General features: G+C 36.5%; 2 protein-coding genes across 2 annotated transcripts; one reads left to right on the top strand and one right to left on the bottom strand.

Moving 5' to 3' along the window:
* The first annotated feature begins 425 nt into the window (after positions 1-425).
* Positions 426-4349, top strand: LOC148822597 (alanine and arginine rich domain containing protein). Its single transcript, XM_088929186.1, has 2 exons — positions 426-941; positions 2782-4349. The coding sequence occupies exons 1-2, from the start codon at positions 723-725 to the stop codon at positions 2965-2967; spliced, it is 405 nt and encodes a 134-aa protein (XP_088785312.1). The 5' UTR covers positions 426-722; the 3' UTR covers positions 2968-4349.
* A 619-nt stretch (positions 4350-4968) lies between these two features.
* On the bottom strand, positions 4969-11718 carry LOC148822596 (uncharacterized). The gene is made up of 2 exons (XM_088929355.1): positions 11444-11718; positions 4969-6164 (listed from the first exon to the last, which is right to left on the bottom strand). Exons 1-2 carry the CDS (start codon positions 11612-11614, stop codon positions 5925-5927), a joined length of 411 nt encoding a protein of 136 aa, XP_088785481.1. The 5' UTR covers positions 11615-11718; the 3' UTR covers positions 4969-5924.
* Positions 11719-18003: the final 6285 nt, after the last annotated feature.

Genomic DNA, 18003 nt, shown 5'->3' with positions numbered 1-18003 from the left:
GGGGAATAGACTTACTTGATACACACAGCCTGATGATATTACAATGGTCTGTGTGTTTTGTTCCTTTGTTGACTGGGCGTCACCAAGCCTTTGTACTTAACCGTCCTGACCTGTCAGTCACAGCAGCATACTGCCTTTTATTGGTGATGCCAGGTCTGAGGTAACAACTAAAAATCCATTGACACCATCACAGCTACCCCCCACCTCACCCTCCCTGCCCACTATCGCATAAGAGTCACAATCTTGCCCTTTTGAAAGGCTCAAACCAGTTTTGTTGTAAAGAGAGACAGGGCTTTTCAATACGGGAAGCAACAATAGGCTTTGTCCCACATTTCCCACCACCACTCAAAAGAGGATTGAAGGGGAGGGATGGGGGGGGGGGGGAGGGATTTTCCATAGTAACAGTTGCAAAACAAGCTAGTACCACACTATGAAGAGACGTGAAAGGCTGTAAAAGAAGAAGCAAGGTAGAAAAGTCTCTTCAGTGAGACCTGCAGGGAAATAAACTGACAACAAGTCAAATATTCCAATGTGAACTCGAGCTGGAAAGGTAGTCGCAGCTGTGGCAGGGTTTGGATGGTGGCAAACATCCCGAGGGCTGAGAAAGAAACGAAATCACAGAGGGGCACTTGTACGGACGACAAAGGCAAACTTCACTCAGTCTCTGCCCTCAGCTTAATGACTCCTCGTCCTGGCGACCCCCTGCATCATCTGCGCTCACAATGAATTCCGAGACTCAGTATGAAGACACTGTCTCCGCAATGGTGTTAGAAAACATTAAAAACAAACTGATCCATGCCTTCAGGGGAACAGGAGAGCAGGTACCAGCCCCTTGTTCTGGCAGTAATATTGCAAGTACTGTTGGAAGAGACTTCCAGGTCAACGAGGAGCTCAGGAGAGCTAAAATAGATGGAGCAATAACCTGGCTAAGATCTGAACTGGTAAGTAAACTGATTTGCTTTTCGTGGCTGACAGTTAAAAATACATGTATAAAAAATAGGGATTTCAAAAGCTTCAAGACCTAAGTACATTTTGAAAAAAGCTGTGAAATTAATTTTCAATTTTTGTAGTTTGACCAAATGGAAAGATCAAAGTGTGATTAAAATTTCATCTAGAACTTCTAGACAGTTCTGGCCCTGCTATATCCTTTTCATAAATGTCCTTATTTTCCTGCATGACCATGTATGTCGTTGAACTTTCGAATGTTTGTGTGCCAATGCATGCTTTTCCTGTCCTTCAGGGAAGGTCTTCAGATTAATAAATGTTCAATTTGAATGATCTGTAGACGAACTGATGGAAATCAATTCTCAACAAGGAATTTTAGAAACTTATTCTGCTGCTGATTCACACAATTAATAAAATGTTAAGAGAAATAGCTTTATCATGAACACAGTTTTGTGAGATTGCTTATTTTGTACATATTTCTGTTACTCGCTTAATATACTCAGGATTTAGTCATGTTGTCTTGTCTTTGAGTGAAAACTTAAGATAATTCTATTTAATAACTCAGAAACATTAAATAAGAAAGACATCTCTTATGTTCTCATTCAGAGTGTGAACATTTTTTAAAATATTTTGATTCCTTTATGACTCACATAGCCTTATGAAATGCTGTTTGCAAATAAGTTTATTTGTTTATTTTATTGTTATATGTTTATTTGCCATTCTGTTGCACTAATATTCATTCACGATGAGGAATGAATTTCAGGAAATCATTTGCCCCTGTTTTTCAGGATAAATACAACTATTTCTATTTTAATCACAAAATGCATATGCAATTGAACATTATTTATTTACACTGCAGGATTAAGTGCAGAATTACTTCCAGAGTATTGACAGTTGAATTTAGATTTTTTCTAAAGCTGAAAAGGTGGAGTTGAACTTTTATTTTCCTCTAAATAAGCAACAACTCCAAGCAACAAGAATATGGCATGTCAAATTAGACAAACAGTACCATAAAATGTTTAAGAAACACTAGATGCAGAACATTTTGATCTGTAGCCAGTGTGCTTTTGAAATGTGAATAACTTATGCACAAGTTAGAGAATGCACAATTATAGACAATGAAAATAGTTAAGATCGATCAGAGGTGTTTAAAACTTTTTGGTGCCTTTGATACATCTGATAATGTTCATTGCTCCAGATCTTAAAAAAGTTTTCATGTCTTATGGCTCATTACAGATGGGTGGAAGGTTGATTGGCTAAAACTGCTGTTGTTATAATGGCTAGTACTAATGATAAACTTTCCACTGTACATTGTATGCAAAAGAACACAGCAAAGTTTTAAGAAATTAAATGGACTTTAAACTGATGCTCTATAATGTTAAACTGTTGCCTTTGCTTGATCACCCCGTACCTTCTCAGAATCCTATACAATATAATAATTGCACATTGGTGGTGGTGGAGGGGAGTCCCCATTGCCTGTAAAGCGATTTGAGTGGAGTGTCCAGAAAAGCACTACATAAGTGTAAGCAATTAGTATTATTATTATAATAATAGTTTATGTAGAAATAAGAAAATAACTCTAGAATGTGCTGAAGTAGATTTGGAAGTCTTTTCACTTTAACAGTGGCAAGTTCAACAGTTTCTTCCTCAGTCATAGGATGTAAAAATCTGTCTGACACACTTCAACCAGTCTTCTCACAATCACAAGATAAAAGATGTCTTCTATTTTTGTAGTATTCCACAAACTTTATTTATACGTAATGTTCTCGAGTTCCTTTACACCATCAATTTAGCTGTAACACTTTTTTTCTTTCTCTGTCTCTTTTTGAAATACAGCTGGAGATGCGTTCCCAAGACAGACAGCTTGCTAAAAGATTGCTGGACATAAACAGCGAAATACAGAGGCTCAGACGTGAAAATGAGCCTTTCAGTCCAGAGAAAAAAGAAAATGTCATCTTTAACGGCAATGCTCTCCAAGCTAATGAGATGGACAACGGGCAGTCTCTTGTACAGAAGCGCTGAAGAAGCAGGACATTTAATTGCTTCTGTTATGTGACCTTTTCCTGACTACTGAGTAGTAACCTGGCATAATGTGCTACAATGCAATACAGGCTCATAAATCCCTTATAGAGGCCCAATTAAAACATGCCAGTGTGTCAATTGCAAAGGCTCTTAAGTGTGTCATGAATGTTCTTCTTCATGTTGTCTGTACCTCAGTGGCACACCAATATGACATAGAACTTGATTGTTCATAAAGAGACTTTACTATTATCTACTCACATCGACTAATATTGGTTGCTGTATGTTTTGTGAATCTGTTATAGCAGTCCACAGCCTCTGAATTGTTCTGTTTATTTGAGGCCACAAAATCCAACATTTCTCTTGTCGGCAGGAAACAGATGTTCCTGCTTCTGATATAATGTATACTAGACTCTATGTCAGCACTGACATTTAACTTTAATACGTAATATAAACATATTAATAACCCGTGTGTTACTCTCAACTTCATTCAGAATTTTAGCACACTTTCAATGCTAAATATTTTTTGTGAACATGCACTTTACAACTACATGAAAATAGAATTTGGTGTATTGCTGTCCTGGGTTCCACGTACATCAGTTTTTTCTGGGTAGAATCCATTCCGCATTATGATAACCCAGGTCTTCCTAAAGGGTTCTAAGAGGATAAAAATAAAGGGACTGGTTTGTGTCATCCAGCTGCAGAGATGCCAGCTAATCAGGAGCTTTCTTAGGTAAAAAAATAATGCTCTGGGCTTAGAAGCCAAATTCCCAACAAGCTCTGATGGTAAGGTTTGTCAATTGCAGCGATTTTATCTCAACAAAGGAAATGGAAGAGTTTCAACAATCTTTAGACCACAACATTAAGCATTTGGTGGTTTTAAAAAGACAATGAAGTATTCAAAACCAAGAAAAAAAGAAAAGAACACAAAGAATAGCATGATCAAAAAAATATATAGAGCCTCTGTTGAACAAAAGTTTTCTTTTTCAGAAAAGCTTTGTTATAAACCTTCAATTTCCTTAACTCAATCTGCTTAATGTAGCATCTTGCATTAACAATGAATCTGAGGACAAGAAAATAATACATTAAAACTCTAATGTTGCTTCTTTTCTACTTCCATGTCAGGGCAATTTTTAATGTCATTTACGTCATAACAATTGAAATAATAAGCAAAGTGCTTGTAAATGATGCAGAAAAACAAATAAATTACTGTGGTACAGGAAAAATCATTTTATTTTTAGTTTTTTTTACTATTAAGCCTGCAGAAACCTATCATTAATTCTTTTACTATTTTCTGAAGCATGGGACTACAAAATTACTCAAAACTATATCTTGTGTAGTTTTTCAGTCTGTACTAGATAAATAAAACATTACAAAATGACAAAGTCTTGAAGGGTTTTGTGTTATTCAACATTTTACTATACATCCTAATCCATGAGTAACCCTACTAACCGCAAACATTTTAGCTTTTATTGCTCAGTAGTCATGGTGAGGGACATTTTCATCCTAGATTGGTTTTTAAAAGAGTGTAACAGTAAGTGAACTTAAGTCTGAATGAGAAAGGTCATTTTAATGAGAAAGGTCATTTTTTCAGAACAACCTGGTCCATTTTGAAGTTCGCTCTTCATACATTGACAAGCTTGGTGAGCAGTTGTTTTATAAGGTTTTGCCAAAATGTACCAATATATGTTTTTATACCTAACTCAAAAGTTTGGTGTTAATATCTGCAGTCATCCATTAAAATGTGGAGGAAAAAAATTAAATAAAAGAAAAGTCAAGAAATTCTGTGTCAGTGTACCAATTGCGAAGGAGCCAACAGAGTTTAATTCCACACTGAAAAGTAGAGAGAAAGAAATGCAATGATTTCAACTGTCCTAAATATTGGTTTAAATCTGATGTTTAAGTAATTGCAAAACCAGAGAAGCTCTAAAAAAGTGGAGAATGTCATGTAACACACGACAGATTAATGACACTCCAGTGTTTTTCAAGAAACCACAAAGCAGACATGTTTCAAAGTCTTTATTACTTGACAGACTCAAGCCCTGCAGCTATGTGGAGAGTATCTGTCAACAATCAGTTAGAAATGGCAGTGAACATGTCCACCTGTCACTCGTCGATGTGTTCTGGGTGTTAAACAAACTCTCCTAGGAAGCCCATTCAAGCAGATGCCCTGAGGCGCTTTGCTTGTAAATGTTGTCACCTCTCATAACACTTTTTCCTTTTCACCACTGATAACACTACAATTTGACAATCCCCCAAAAAATCTAGCTTCATTCAGTTGTTTACAATATTAACAATTATTTATTTACGAAGGTTATGTCTAAAAAAAAGAATGAGAAATGGTGGTATTCTGAATGTGGACAAAGTTACTATTGGCTTTACATGTAGTGGTTTTCAACTAAAGTGCTGCTGAACCTCTTAATCCAAAATGAACAAAAAAAACAACAGATTATTCCCTTAACATTGGCACCATGCTCTACATGTACAGTAATAAATAATGGACAGTGTTATAATTGAGTACAGTTATAGTGAATCAAACACACGTATTTTTAAATGTAACCAATATACTGTATATACAGTAAACACCAAAACACATTTTAACCAAATCGTACATGGGCGTTGCATAAACACCTGGTAGCAGCACTTATCAAAGAAAGTTACGTGCACAGTAGGTTAGATGAACAGGGCTGAGCAGATCAAGATTCACAGACTCACAGAGCACTACCATATTACAATGGGCAGCCCTGACATATGGGATACGTTTGCAACACAACAATTCCAAAATGGAGTAGAGACAAATACAATCACATTCTGTAGCTCAGTCTCACGCAGGGCCTGACGCAGACATTCGTGCAGAAGGCTGATTGTACACCACAGGAGGTGGGGTAGCTCAGGCAAGGGTTGCTCATTTGAATACGGTAGAGTTCAGTGGGATGCTCTTATCCCGCGAGTGAGACCCACTAAGGCATAGAACTTCGTCTGCTTGAGCTCCGTCTGGGTAAGCCTTGAGGCAGCCCCCTGCCAGAGGAGGCTGGGCTCGAGCATACTTCCCCAAAGCTGGAGTAAAGACTACCATCTTCGGTGTCGCTCTCGGAGTCAATATTTTCTAGGTCGGCACACTCCAGCTTCAGTTCCTGTATGCCGTTATGGAGATCCATCAGTTGCTTAATCAGCATCTGGTCTTGAGAGCGCATCTCCATCTGCCAAGAGAAACACAAGGCCAACACTGTTGAGTTGTTGTTATCACTGTATCTTTTTCGACAAGGAGCTGCTGCTGGATGGCAAAGGCAGGGCAGTTCTCAGATGTTAGTGTGAGTCAGGTTTTTAAAACTTAAACTTACTGCCAAAACAAGTATTTCCTGAAAGTTCACAGGGAAGATTTTATAATCGGGGTAGATGAGACACTAGAAAGCCAGCCTTGCTGATCGATTTTTCATAATAGAAGACAAGCTGTGATACCTTCAAGGATACTGTATATAAAGTGCCCTCCAAACCTAATGGGACATCGAAGCCAAAGCTGTTATTTTTTTATTTATAGATGTACAATTTGTATCTGTGATCATGAGCTGAATGTGAATAATAAGTACAAAGTAGTACTGTATATATTACATATACTTTTTGTTTTGGGATAATTCAATGCACATATTTGATCTCATTAGAGCCAAAACATATTTTGCAATTTTCTGATGACCGCAAGTACAAACATGAGATGATTTTAAGCGTGAAAGTCGATATTTGATTGCATATTCCTCTGAGACAATAATTCAGTTGAACACAAAATGTTTTTTAATATATTCAAATGCATGCAGAGTTTTACCCTAACTAAAACTTATATTATAATGTGCTTTAGATTCATATAAATTTCATGATCACAAATACAAATAGCTTGACTGTAAAGCAAAAATAACAGTTTTGCCTTTGGTGTCCTGGTACGTTTGGAAAGCACTTTAGCCCAAAAGACAAATCTCAGCACTGACAAGAAACAAATCTTGTGTAGCTACTGTATGCAGTGGAAAAAAAATCAAAGCTAATGCCAATCTTAGCAAACACTTAATCCGACAAAATCCATTACTTCACCAATCTAGTGTCTAACAGTGATCTGGCTGTTCACTGATTTCCATTTCCAGATATGGTTTAGCGTTCGCTTTAGGATATGTAACTGTGGCCTTTGATCTGCTATCCAATTGAGGACTCTGTAATTCAAACACTATTAATCTAGTGGACATTTCATTTGTACTTTCAATTTTCTGCAATTTAGAAGCATGTAATAACAAATTCCAGCAGGCAGTGTGCTCTTGTTTTGAAGTGGTCCATGCGCAGCTTGCCCTTCTCAAACACAGGCTGACTGGACTTTTTACAAACAGCTTTTATTTTGCAGGCTGTGACCCGTGAAATAAGTTTTGAAGCGCTGTTGCTTGCTTAGGAACAGTCCCATTAAACCAAGAGTCCTCCATGTCTGCCTTTTATGGCATCGGTTAATCTTGGTGAGCTTTAACAGGGTGATTTGGGATTGTTGCTGCTTAAGAAGAATGTTTCTGTACAAAAATACTATAATAATAAAACCGGAACCAGGCACACCAAGGGAAAATACAGGGTTTAAAAAGAGTGCAATTATCAAATGTGTAGTTTTGCTTTCACTAAAACACCATTTTGGAAAATTAGTACATTTTTTATATGACCTTAGAAAAAAGTGGTGCAGATAACGTACTTCAGCAAAAAAAAAGAAAGTTCTCTCTAAAGAATATTTCATTCATGCTATATCAAAGATAACTGAAAAATGGCACAGAGAGTACATAATTGTTTTTTTGTGGATAATGAAATATAAACTTTGTCTCCAACGTCATTGTTAAAGATCTATTTGTATACTAAAGCTTTTAATTACAAGAATCATTTGGTCTTACTCTTGTCACTAAGTCAATTTGCTGTACTTTTTTCTTTCACTTTCTTTTATGAAAACAGTTAGATTCATTTTAATCTAACTTAATGAGTACAAATATGCAGCATGAATATGAATGTATAGTATATATAATGTTATTTAGAGTCTCATAGTCATAATCCTATCATAATACTGTGTAATCTTACTACAACACCAAGTACAGATATTTATCATTACGTGATCAGCTTTCATGTGTACATTTGTTCCATTTATAATGTTTGGGTTTTCATAGTAGAGTGAAAAAAACTCTTTTTCTAGTAAATAGGCCTTAATTCATACACAAACTGTTCTATTATTTTCACATAAGAGTCAGAGCTAACCTACAGTAATTGCATGTATTGAAAAATGCCCAGAATGCCCACTTCACTGATTTTCACATTTCATTTAGGAGTGGAATTCGAGGTGGGTGAGTCCAAAAGAAAAGATACTTTTGAAGGATTTGCATTTATGAAGGGTCCCATACATGGCTTAGAAGTGGACATTGGCTTCTGGCTTCAAAGCTGTCTGCAAGAACTTGATAGAGACCACACAAAACAACGTGAAATTTCTTTGAAGAATTGGGAGTTAACTGTGCCTGCATTGATTTCTTTTCCTCACCCTTAGGAAATCTTTTACTGATTCAAAGCAAGCATCTCTTAAATTATCTGATCAACAGAGGCCATGAATAATTTGTAAAGAAAATATTTAGTTAATGTTCACTCACTTTAAAGGCTTTCTTTTTTTACATCTCTTGGCCCACATGATAGACAACCACAAAACTGGTTGAAGGGCAGTTTTGATTGATTTTGGTCACAATATTTTGTTACTTAACTATGGTAACAGAAGTGGTGTTAAGCCATATACACTCTGGTTGTAAATGCCTGGTTAAAATAAATTGTGTTGACAGTAAAGATGAATAAGGAGAACACTACAGCCTTTGAAAAGTGTTGCAAAAATAATTCCATGTAGGCATATTTCACAGACTTTTTCCACTTAGTACATTTGTCTGCCTCATAAAGCCGTGTCTTTTTAATGCACAAAAAAGCTTTTTACTAGAAATGCTACAAGGCAACCTCATAATAATGCATTTTGGAAAGAGTCCAGCAAGCAGTAATTACTAAAATGGGCCTTAAAATCACACTTTTGTAAATACATTTAGCAAATTTATGATTGTCTTCATATGCTACATCTGGAACATCCTAGGCTTATGCAGTATATCAGGGACAAGTATCTAAAGTATACATCCCACCATAGGATTACATTTAGTATAGGAAATGTATGGACTTCAGTTTCAAAGGATTTGGCCAGTGATAATACTGAAAAAAATAAACTATTTTACTTTAAGGTTCTTACAGAAAAACTGTAATTTCTCAAAGGTCATGTTGGACATCTTGCTAGGGACTATTAAGGCAGAAAGTGGATTAAACTTCTGACCCACTTTGTTCACTTGCCCATAGGGACATGGGGCAGAATAGCTAATTGAAAATGGTGGTGGGGAGATGGGGAGGGGTCGCATTTGAAAATGTTGTCAGGCTAAGATGGATAATTAATTGGCTTTTAAACCTGACCTTCCATTCAAAACGGAGGAAGACCCCCTGCCAGGTTTAGGTCATTCTGGACAATCACTTAAGAGCTTAAGAAAAATGCCCCCTGAAACTCTTGTCACTTACAGCTGCTTTGTATGAAATAAAAATAATTTGGTGGTGCCATTGTCCCTGTTCATCAGAGATTGCTGTTGGAAACCTTAGAAAGGTGTACTAGTTTTTCTAGGTCCCAGGCATTTTATTCAAAAAAAGGTTAGAGTTGAGAGTTGTGTCAACATGCAAACTGCAAAGGAATAAGTGGAGGTTAATTATACACTGTAAAGTAGAAAGAAAAAGAATAGAATACATTTACTTTTCAGTGTGGAATTAGCCTCCACTTATTCCTTTGAACTTTTATGAACTTTTTTTCCCCAACACTAGTAAATCCATACCTTTTTTCATGACTAAATCTCTCAGCCAAGCTAAAGACAAATACATTTCAGAAATGTACACTGGTCTAAACAATATGGAACTGTTTGCATACTTTTGAATTTTGCTGAAATGATGTAATTTCTGGTTGTGTAGGTAAACTATTTTGGAGAAAATGATCAAAAATTGATTCAATAACATTTCAAGTCATTTAGAGTCCCATCCAAGCTATTCAGTATTATAAAATAAGTGTATTAACTTTAAATTGAATATTGACAAAAAACACAATTCTAAACCGATTAACTGAAATTATATACAAAATGGATGATTAAAACAATTGAAATGTTTTAAAAGGCATAAAGATCATATACTCAGGATCCTGTAATAAGGTGTATTTTAAACTGTTAAAACCATCACAAATAACTACAGAAAGCAACTATGGTTTAGCACTAGATTACAGATAAGACAAGTAGAACAATACAAAAGATCAGTTGCTCAAATTGTTCAGAACAAAAATGCTGATTGTGTTAACAATGATCGAGGTTTAATTGCGTCAGTGGCTTGCCACAATGGTTTTGCCATTGTGTTGCATTATCTAGTCACAAAAAGTTTTTGTATGTCAAGTGAGAAAACCGTTGGGTAAAGGATGAAAGTCTCATCGACATACTAATCAAGTTTAAAAGACTAAAATAACTTACTCATCTTGCACATACTGTTGACAAAAATGACCTTTCAGAACATCAGCTAACAAAAATGCCATTTCCTTTTATTTCAAGTCAAATGTATTTGGCACATTATTCTGTGATCTTTTTTACCTAACTTTTTACCTTCACTGAAACAAATTTTGACTTAAATATCTAATGCTCTTGGCTTCTGTATTTCATAACAAGAGATCACATACAGTTAACTAATAAGTCAGGCCTAATTTTCTTTTTCACCTTATGCCAACAGGAAACCATTGAATAATTTCTGACTTAATTAACAAACAACTAAAAGCAAAAAGAGTCACAAAAAATATGTATGTATAAAAATGTGTAAATGTACAAAACAATTAATTTATTACAGAATAGATTTTCAAAAAAACATGCTGCCAGAAACTACAACTAGAAACTAATCTGCTTTAAACTAAAAGTTCTGTTTTGCTTGACCTTTATGTGTTTTGGATCACTAATTTCTTGGAATATGAAATTCTGCCCATCAATCTCTCCCAGATAGAAAGGTATTCTGACTAAAATACTTTGGTTCAACGCGATGACAGATCCTTGATTCCAAACAAGAAATCAAAAAAGAAACTAAAAACTATAAACTACTACTGCTACTTCTACAACTGCTCCTAACTACCAACAACATCGTTACAAATTTCAACAATTATGGATATGCTCCCTGCTTATTTTACTATTCTTAATTGCATCGAGGCATATTAAAGTGATCGATAAAACCTTTTAAGATTCTTAGGTTGAAGTGTAAAGAACATAAAAATATCCAAACAACAGGGCTTTCTAAAATAACTCCACCATTTTGTATAACCTTTAATCATCAACTTGGATGAAATTAGGCAGAAAATCCAACCAGAATAGATTCCATCAGGATGAAACTGCCTAGCCAGTCTTACCAGTTCTCTTCTGAGCCACGCCAGTGCAGTCTCAATGTCTAGTTGCGGTCGACTCTCTCCTTTGCAGTTTTCCTGGGGGACTCTGAAAGAAGACGTCTCTGCTGATTTGCAGTCGTTGAAAGTTGCAGACTTTGAGGAGAAATCTCTGAGTCTCATCAAAACTAACTCCATAATCCCTGGATTGTTTCAGCTGTAGCACATACAGCCTTGTCTGAAATGTGCCAGCACAGTAAGTCTTACTAGTGGCAGCTTGGAGCAACTGGAAACTTAAATCCAGGAACACTTTTCAGTGAAGGTCTGTCAACACAAGTGTGATCCAGTTTGAGTGATGTGCACCTAACCAATGGAAATGTTAAAACCTTTGTTTACCATTTTACTATTAATTGCTTTAAAAAATCCTCCAATGATTTCTATCCGGAGGAGGTGCTCTGAAGAGGCAGTAGCCTTAGCTACCTCTGTTTGGAAGGCACTGTTTCAGCTGGTGAGAAACTCGGCTGAGGAATTTCCCTGGCTTGTTTTCACATGGCTCTTAACTAATGGAAAAAAGTAAACAAGACTGAGTGGACAACATGGATTTAGAACTGTGACCTTACTAAAGACAGTATCATAAAGGAAACACATTACGGATCAAAGCCAATTTCAAATACTTAGTCCAACAAGTTTGTGAATAAAACATTCATGAAAGTTTCTACTGGTACAGAAAAAACTCTTCACCTGGCTTAAGAGAGCATTTCACCTCACAATCCCCAGAAAAATAAGAAGCAGGGCAACATTTTAAAGTTCCTCTTGAAAAAAAGTAATGTGCAGATTAAGCACTTAGGTGAAAAGTGTTGCTTTATTGCTATGTGCTTCACTGTACAGTAGACGTAATATTAAATTATTCCTAGATTTCCTTTTGATTATAGTGTAGCTTTGGTGTATTTTGCTATTCTTCAGCTAATAGTGTATCCCATACTATATTTGCAATCAGTTTCACACAAATATGTGATGCTTAATTACACGCAGTATTTTATTTTAGTTTAGGAGCTGCTTTACAAATCTGATTACAGAGTTTAAGCTGCATTCAGGTGTGCACCTTTGCTGGTTAAACCACCGGAGGAGGCCCAGAATATATGCACACAGTTGACAATTAATTTACTCATTGCTGTCAGAAAAACAGAAATTATATCACATATTATATGGGGACAGTCTTTGGTACAATGTGCGTTCGCACAAAGCACTCCAGGTAAACGTACACATCTGACATTTCTGTTTGCATTTCAGTGCCAGAATTTGCAGACTCTGAGAATGGGATTGCCATATTGAACTCTGCTATCTGAGCTCTGCACTACAACTCTATGTGTTATGGTGGAGGTCTCATAAGCAACAGAATGTGTAGATTAGCTTCATACTTACACTGTGTTTTCTACTGCACTGTCCTAAATAAACACATCTCCTTAGCTTAATTTATCTCCTGATGTATTAAAAGTCTGAAAACTTTCAGCGACAAGTAGTTATGCAGACAGTGTGTCACTATTAGTGGGAATCTGTAATAGATGTTTGAAAGAAAGACAGACTTCGCTTCCCAGTTAACCTGGGAAAACATACAGGACTCTTGTCCAATCTATTCCAGCAGCTGTTGAGTAACACCCTCTTTCACCATGTCCACAACCACTAAAGCAGCAACCCCTTTCTGGGGGTTTAGGCTGTGTCATCATCCTGGCCTGGCTTTTGCTTCTCTAACCAAGCAGGAAAAGCCAAAGTCCAGAGCTGAAATTGTTCTGCCTCAAATGTAATCCTGATGTTATCATTAGATTTGTTTTACTTAATACCAAACTTTACCTTCTCTCTATGTATTATGTTTCAAGTGTCACATGTGTTGGCTTGTGAGTTAATGTTACATGTTGAGCCCTGAAATGTTCATTCTGCTTTGGTCTGTGTGGGACTCACTTAGCTTTTTCATTTTCATCCCTCGGCTGTTCTGGCATGTTCCGACCATTTCCAAGTGGGTTTTCTCCAGTTTCTTCTAGCGGTATATTCAGGGAGGGAATTTCAGCCGAAATATTTATGAAAACTTAACCTTCTTGGTACAAACAAGCCAGAAGGAGATTGGGGTCTTTTACATACCCAGTTCTGGTCAAACTCTGATATTTATAGGCTCATTTATACCATAGTTGCAACTACTGAACTATCTTTCTGCTGGTTTTCTATCTAAGAAGCAACCACACCTAATGTTATCTAAAACATCCCTTCCAAAACTAAGTCTATTTCTATTGTTAAGGCAATTTTAAGCCCCAGCTATCATACAGAGGGTTCCTAATTATTGCTTATGACCACACAAGATGCAGATACGCTTGCTGGTTTTTCTAAAGCAGTGAGTTTGTTCAACTGGGGCTGCAGCTTTCAGTGCTTCTTATGTGTTCACCCCAACTCTGGATTAGGAATACTGTAATCACAGGCTCTTTTCAAATCTTAACTGCAATGTTATCCTTTTACATGTGCCTTTGTGTAACTGAATGAAATTAGAGTGTAGCTCTGCTTAATACATGAGATTTCTTCTGGGATAATCACAGAAAGACATGAAGTGTGGCACACCTGCTATCAGTGATTCAATTCTTCCCAGTATGCAAAGACAAGTGAAGAGCTGTTGTTTATTTATGTAAACATTGTATGCTGCTATTTCACATTTATTTCTGACATTACACAACTTTGTTTACATGGATGCATATCAATTTAAGAAGTGGTTGGCTTCCAAAATGAGTAGCCTTCTTTAAAGAAGGACCTGGAGGTGACAGAATGTATGATTCAAAAGCTGTTTAAGGACTTCAGAAGCTGTGTGAACACTTGTGGAAAGTTAATAACCTATTCAGCAACAGTACCTGTTTCCAACAGCTGTGTTTCACACGAGTAGCTTGAGGCCTTTCCCATAGTTTTATAGCGATGTGTAATTTTTTTAATCAGGTAAAGAAAGAGGAGATTATTTTACCAACACAACTGATAAATTGTATGTTCTGTTCCAACTGCAAAGCGCAGCTGTCCTTTAAAGTATAGTACGTTCTGAAAATGCCTACTAATTCTAATGTAATTCTGGTAATGGTTCAATTAGAAATATTGCCCCTTAGCATTTTAATTGTATAAATGGTTAATACACATTTAGAAGGCAGATCAGCTATGTTCCGATAACTCATTACAAACACTACCACTATAGTATGTTTTCAATGCTATTATGCAATGAACAAATGTTGCACAAAAAATAGAACCTTATCCCATTCATTACCATACTATTCTATGCATATACAGCACATAATTTGAATAACAAGAAATAAACCATATGTATGTCCTAAAATCTGAAATAGATTCATGCTAATTATTAAGCAATCTCAGACCAGAAAATTCTTGTGGGAAACCTAACCTCTCAGGCTTAACATATTTGTAACTTCAACAACATTATATGTAAATGTGGATCTTTCATTTAAAATGACCCTTGGGGATCGTATAATTGGAACAGGGAATATCTAATGCTGGAAGAAAAACAGAGGGATTGGCAGAGCTTTTGTTGTGTGGCCAGTGTTGCTGCTATCCCAGATTGTAGTAAAGCTCTGAATGGATTTTCATGCATGATTCAGCAGCTCTTTGATACCTGCTGAATCAGGTAGGACTTTCTTCTTTACATTCCCTGTTAGAGATGACACTCACCATTACTGACCCTTACCAACTGTCCTGTGGCCAGAATGACTCAGATGCCAGTCTGCATCAGTCTTTGTAATCAACTCAGTGAACAAAGGAAAACCATTCCACTGCTGTAACGTTTTTACCAGAATTCGTTCACTTTGCATTTCCGGGAGCTAAACCTGATTTTCAATGAACTAATCAGAATTCTGAACACACTGTGACAGACATTTATCAAGACTCCCCTTAGAGACATCTCCCAGAGTATAAAAAGCAATTCCGGATATTTTTACCAACAGTTCACAGGGAGCTGACATCACAGCAAAAGAGAAATAAAGTAACAGATAATGCTCATTCAAAGGAAAACAAAAAACATATTTTTCTTCCAAATATTCAATTTACATTTTGAGAAGAAAGATTCAGTAAATTGCTGTCACAGAAATTTCCACACATCTGTTGTATACATACTGTATGTATAAAAGCATTACGTCCCCAGGATACTAATGACTGCATTGTCCTGTGTTATTAATCCATATTGAATTTGAGAAGATTTTTACCTGCAAGTAGATGACATACCCTCGCCGATTCAGAGCAAGAACTAAACCAAAGTGCCAAATATGGTTTCACTCTTGATAAGCCATGAGATTCATTGCTTTGTGTGGCCTCAGAAAGTATCTGCTGACTCTTGATACAAGCTTCTAGTATAGATAATATAAGATTTATCTATTACATGTGTTCCCAAACTCATAGGGTTGGAGGACATCATTTTCAAATGATCATTTTGAGAGAAACCGCTTCTCATTTATACAGAAATAAGAGTACGCTTTTTTCCATCCATCAATCCATATTCTAACCACTTCTTCTAATTCAGGATCTTGGAGAAGCCAGTGCCTATCCCAGCAAGCAATGGGTGCAAGGCAGGGTACACCCTGGGCGTGACACCAGTCCATCTCATGGTCCACACAGACACGAACACACACACTCACACCAGGGCCATTTTTCCCAGCAGCCACTTAACCCACCAGTGTGTTTCTGTCAGGAAACTGGAGCACCTGGAGGAAGCCCACACAAACGTCGGGAGAACATACAAACTCCGCACAAACAGCAGCCCGGGTCAAGAAGTGAACCCATGGCCCCAGCACTGTCTACTAGTGAGAACAAAACAAAAAAATTGCTACAGAACTATTTCAATGTGTCACAAGGTGACAAGTAGCCAGACTTTTCCAGATATATCGGACTGAGTGATAGAGGCAAGGGTACAGTAAAGTACTTTCTGTAAAGTGCTTTGAGAAGCCACCTTTAAAGGCGCTATATAAAATAAAGTTTTTTATTATTATTATTACAGTGAACATAGTTATATCTGCTGTAGTGTCTGTCTGGCTGTTCCACAGTAGCCATGGTATTTCAGACACTTCATATTCCTTTCACCCACTGACTGCCTAACTGGAATCTCCTATTTGAATGACTTTGGTTGAAAAACGGCTGCTGTATACATAATAGCTTCGGATAAAAAAAAAACATTCAAATTTATCGAGCTGTTAACATGTTAGCGTTATTTCCAGGATCGGAACATACTCAAAATTCGAAGGAGATAAAAAATATTTGCTTTCTGCCTATCTTGCGTTTCCAGGATGCAAGAGAAACAAAAAACGTCAGTCTGTGACATTTACCGTCTATTGAAGTGTCTTCTGCTAGCAACATATCAAAATGTCACCCACCCGGCATATAAAGTTCGTGCATATATAAAATATATTTGTGATTATGTAACAGCAAATAGATATTTGATATGGAATGCAAAATAGTATTTGACACTTTATACGCGCACTCCAAAAATAGAAAAGAACCTTGACTGTGCTTTCAATATAAATGCTTTTTTTAAAAAAAGAACTGCTTGTTATCTTCAGCTCTCATTTTCTGACTGTTTGTCTTGTAACTGGCAATTAACAGTACCCTCCGTTTTATTCCCACCTGTCACAGCCACAAAAATTCTGTAATTTGACAGATACAGGTTGTATTTGATCTGTGTAGTACTTTGCTGCCCCCCTGTGGTCACGTTCTTAACAGACGCACTTCTTAAAAATGTGCTTTGTTTATTAACTGCGTCATTACTAGGCAACCTTGCTGCAAAAATCCATTACTGATTTAAGTACCTTTGTTTACAACATACACATGTGTTAGGTAATATCCCATTAGAAGAATGGAAACGGGCAATAATCGTGACTTTGAAAGATTTCTTGGATTTGCTCTATCAGTTTACGTTAGGGAACCATAAAATATGAAATCTAACAAAAGAGTACAATATTGTAGGCATACAAATCACCTGCGTCAGATTTTGTACCCTATAAAATAAATTGCTATTTAGAATATAGTACTTAACATAAAGGAGGAGGCACTGGGTAATTATTCAAACTTCAAATATCTTGAATAAAAGACAATTAAGCAATCTTTTCAGATTCTAACTCGGTATCACTGATTTGTTTACTTGTATCCTACACCTTTACAAAAACTTAATCCGTTATGCCAAACAACTGAAAGTAAAGTTAGAATATAAGAAAAGAAACTAGTGCTCTACATAGAATTCAAAAAGAGGCTATTACCCCAGAAATATAAATATGGTTTTGTTTTAGGTAGCTTGGATTACTGCGTAGTTACGTGGTTGTATAATCTACAAAGATATCCGATATATATCTGAAAAAGTGGCTGTGATGCATGTGGGTCAACTTGTACCTACTGGGTCTTCTAACAAACTAATTTGTAGAGGTAATCATATAGACATACTTCTAAAATGTACCTTCTATTATTGTGTTCTGTAATCAATTGAACCATTGGGTTTTGCTGCAGATGATTACAACACAGTCTCGGGAGATAAGCAGGAATTTTCCGGAACAGAGACTGTGCTGCACTTTCGGGTT

Source organism: Atractosteus spatula, chromosome 12, assembly GCF_055471065.1.
Source record: "Atractosteus spatula isolate fAtrSpa1 chromosome 12, fAtrSpa1.hap1, whole genome shotgun sequence".
In the NCBI taxonomy this organism is placed as follows: Eukaryota; Metazoa; Chordata; class Actinopteri; order Semionotiformes; family Lepisosteidae; genus Atractosteus; species Atractosteus spatula.
The sequence above is the reverse complement of the archived record's forward strand: the minus strand, read 5'-3'. Positions and strand labels throughout refer to the sequence as shown.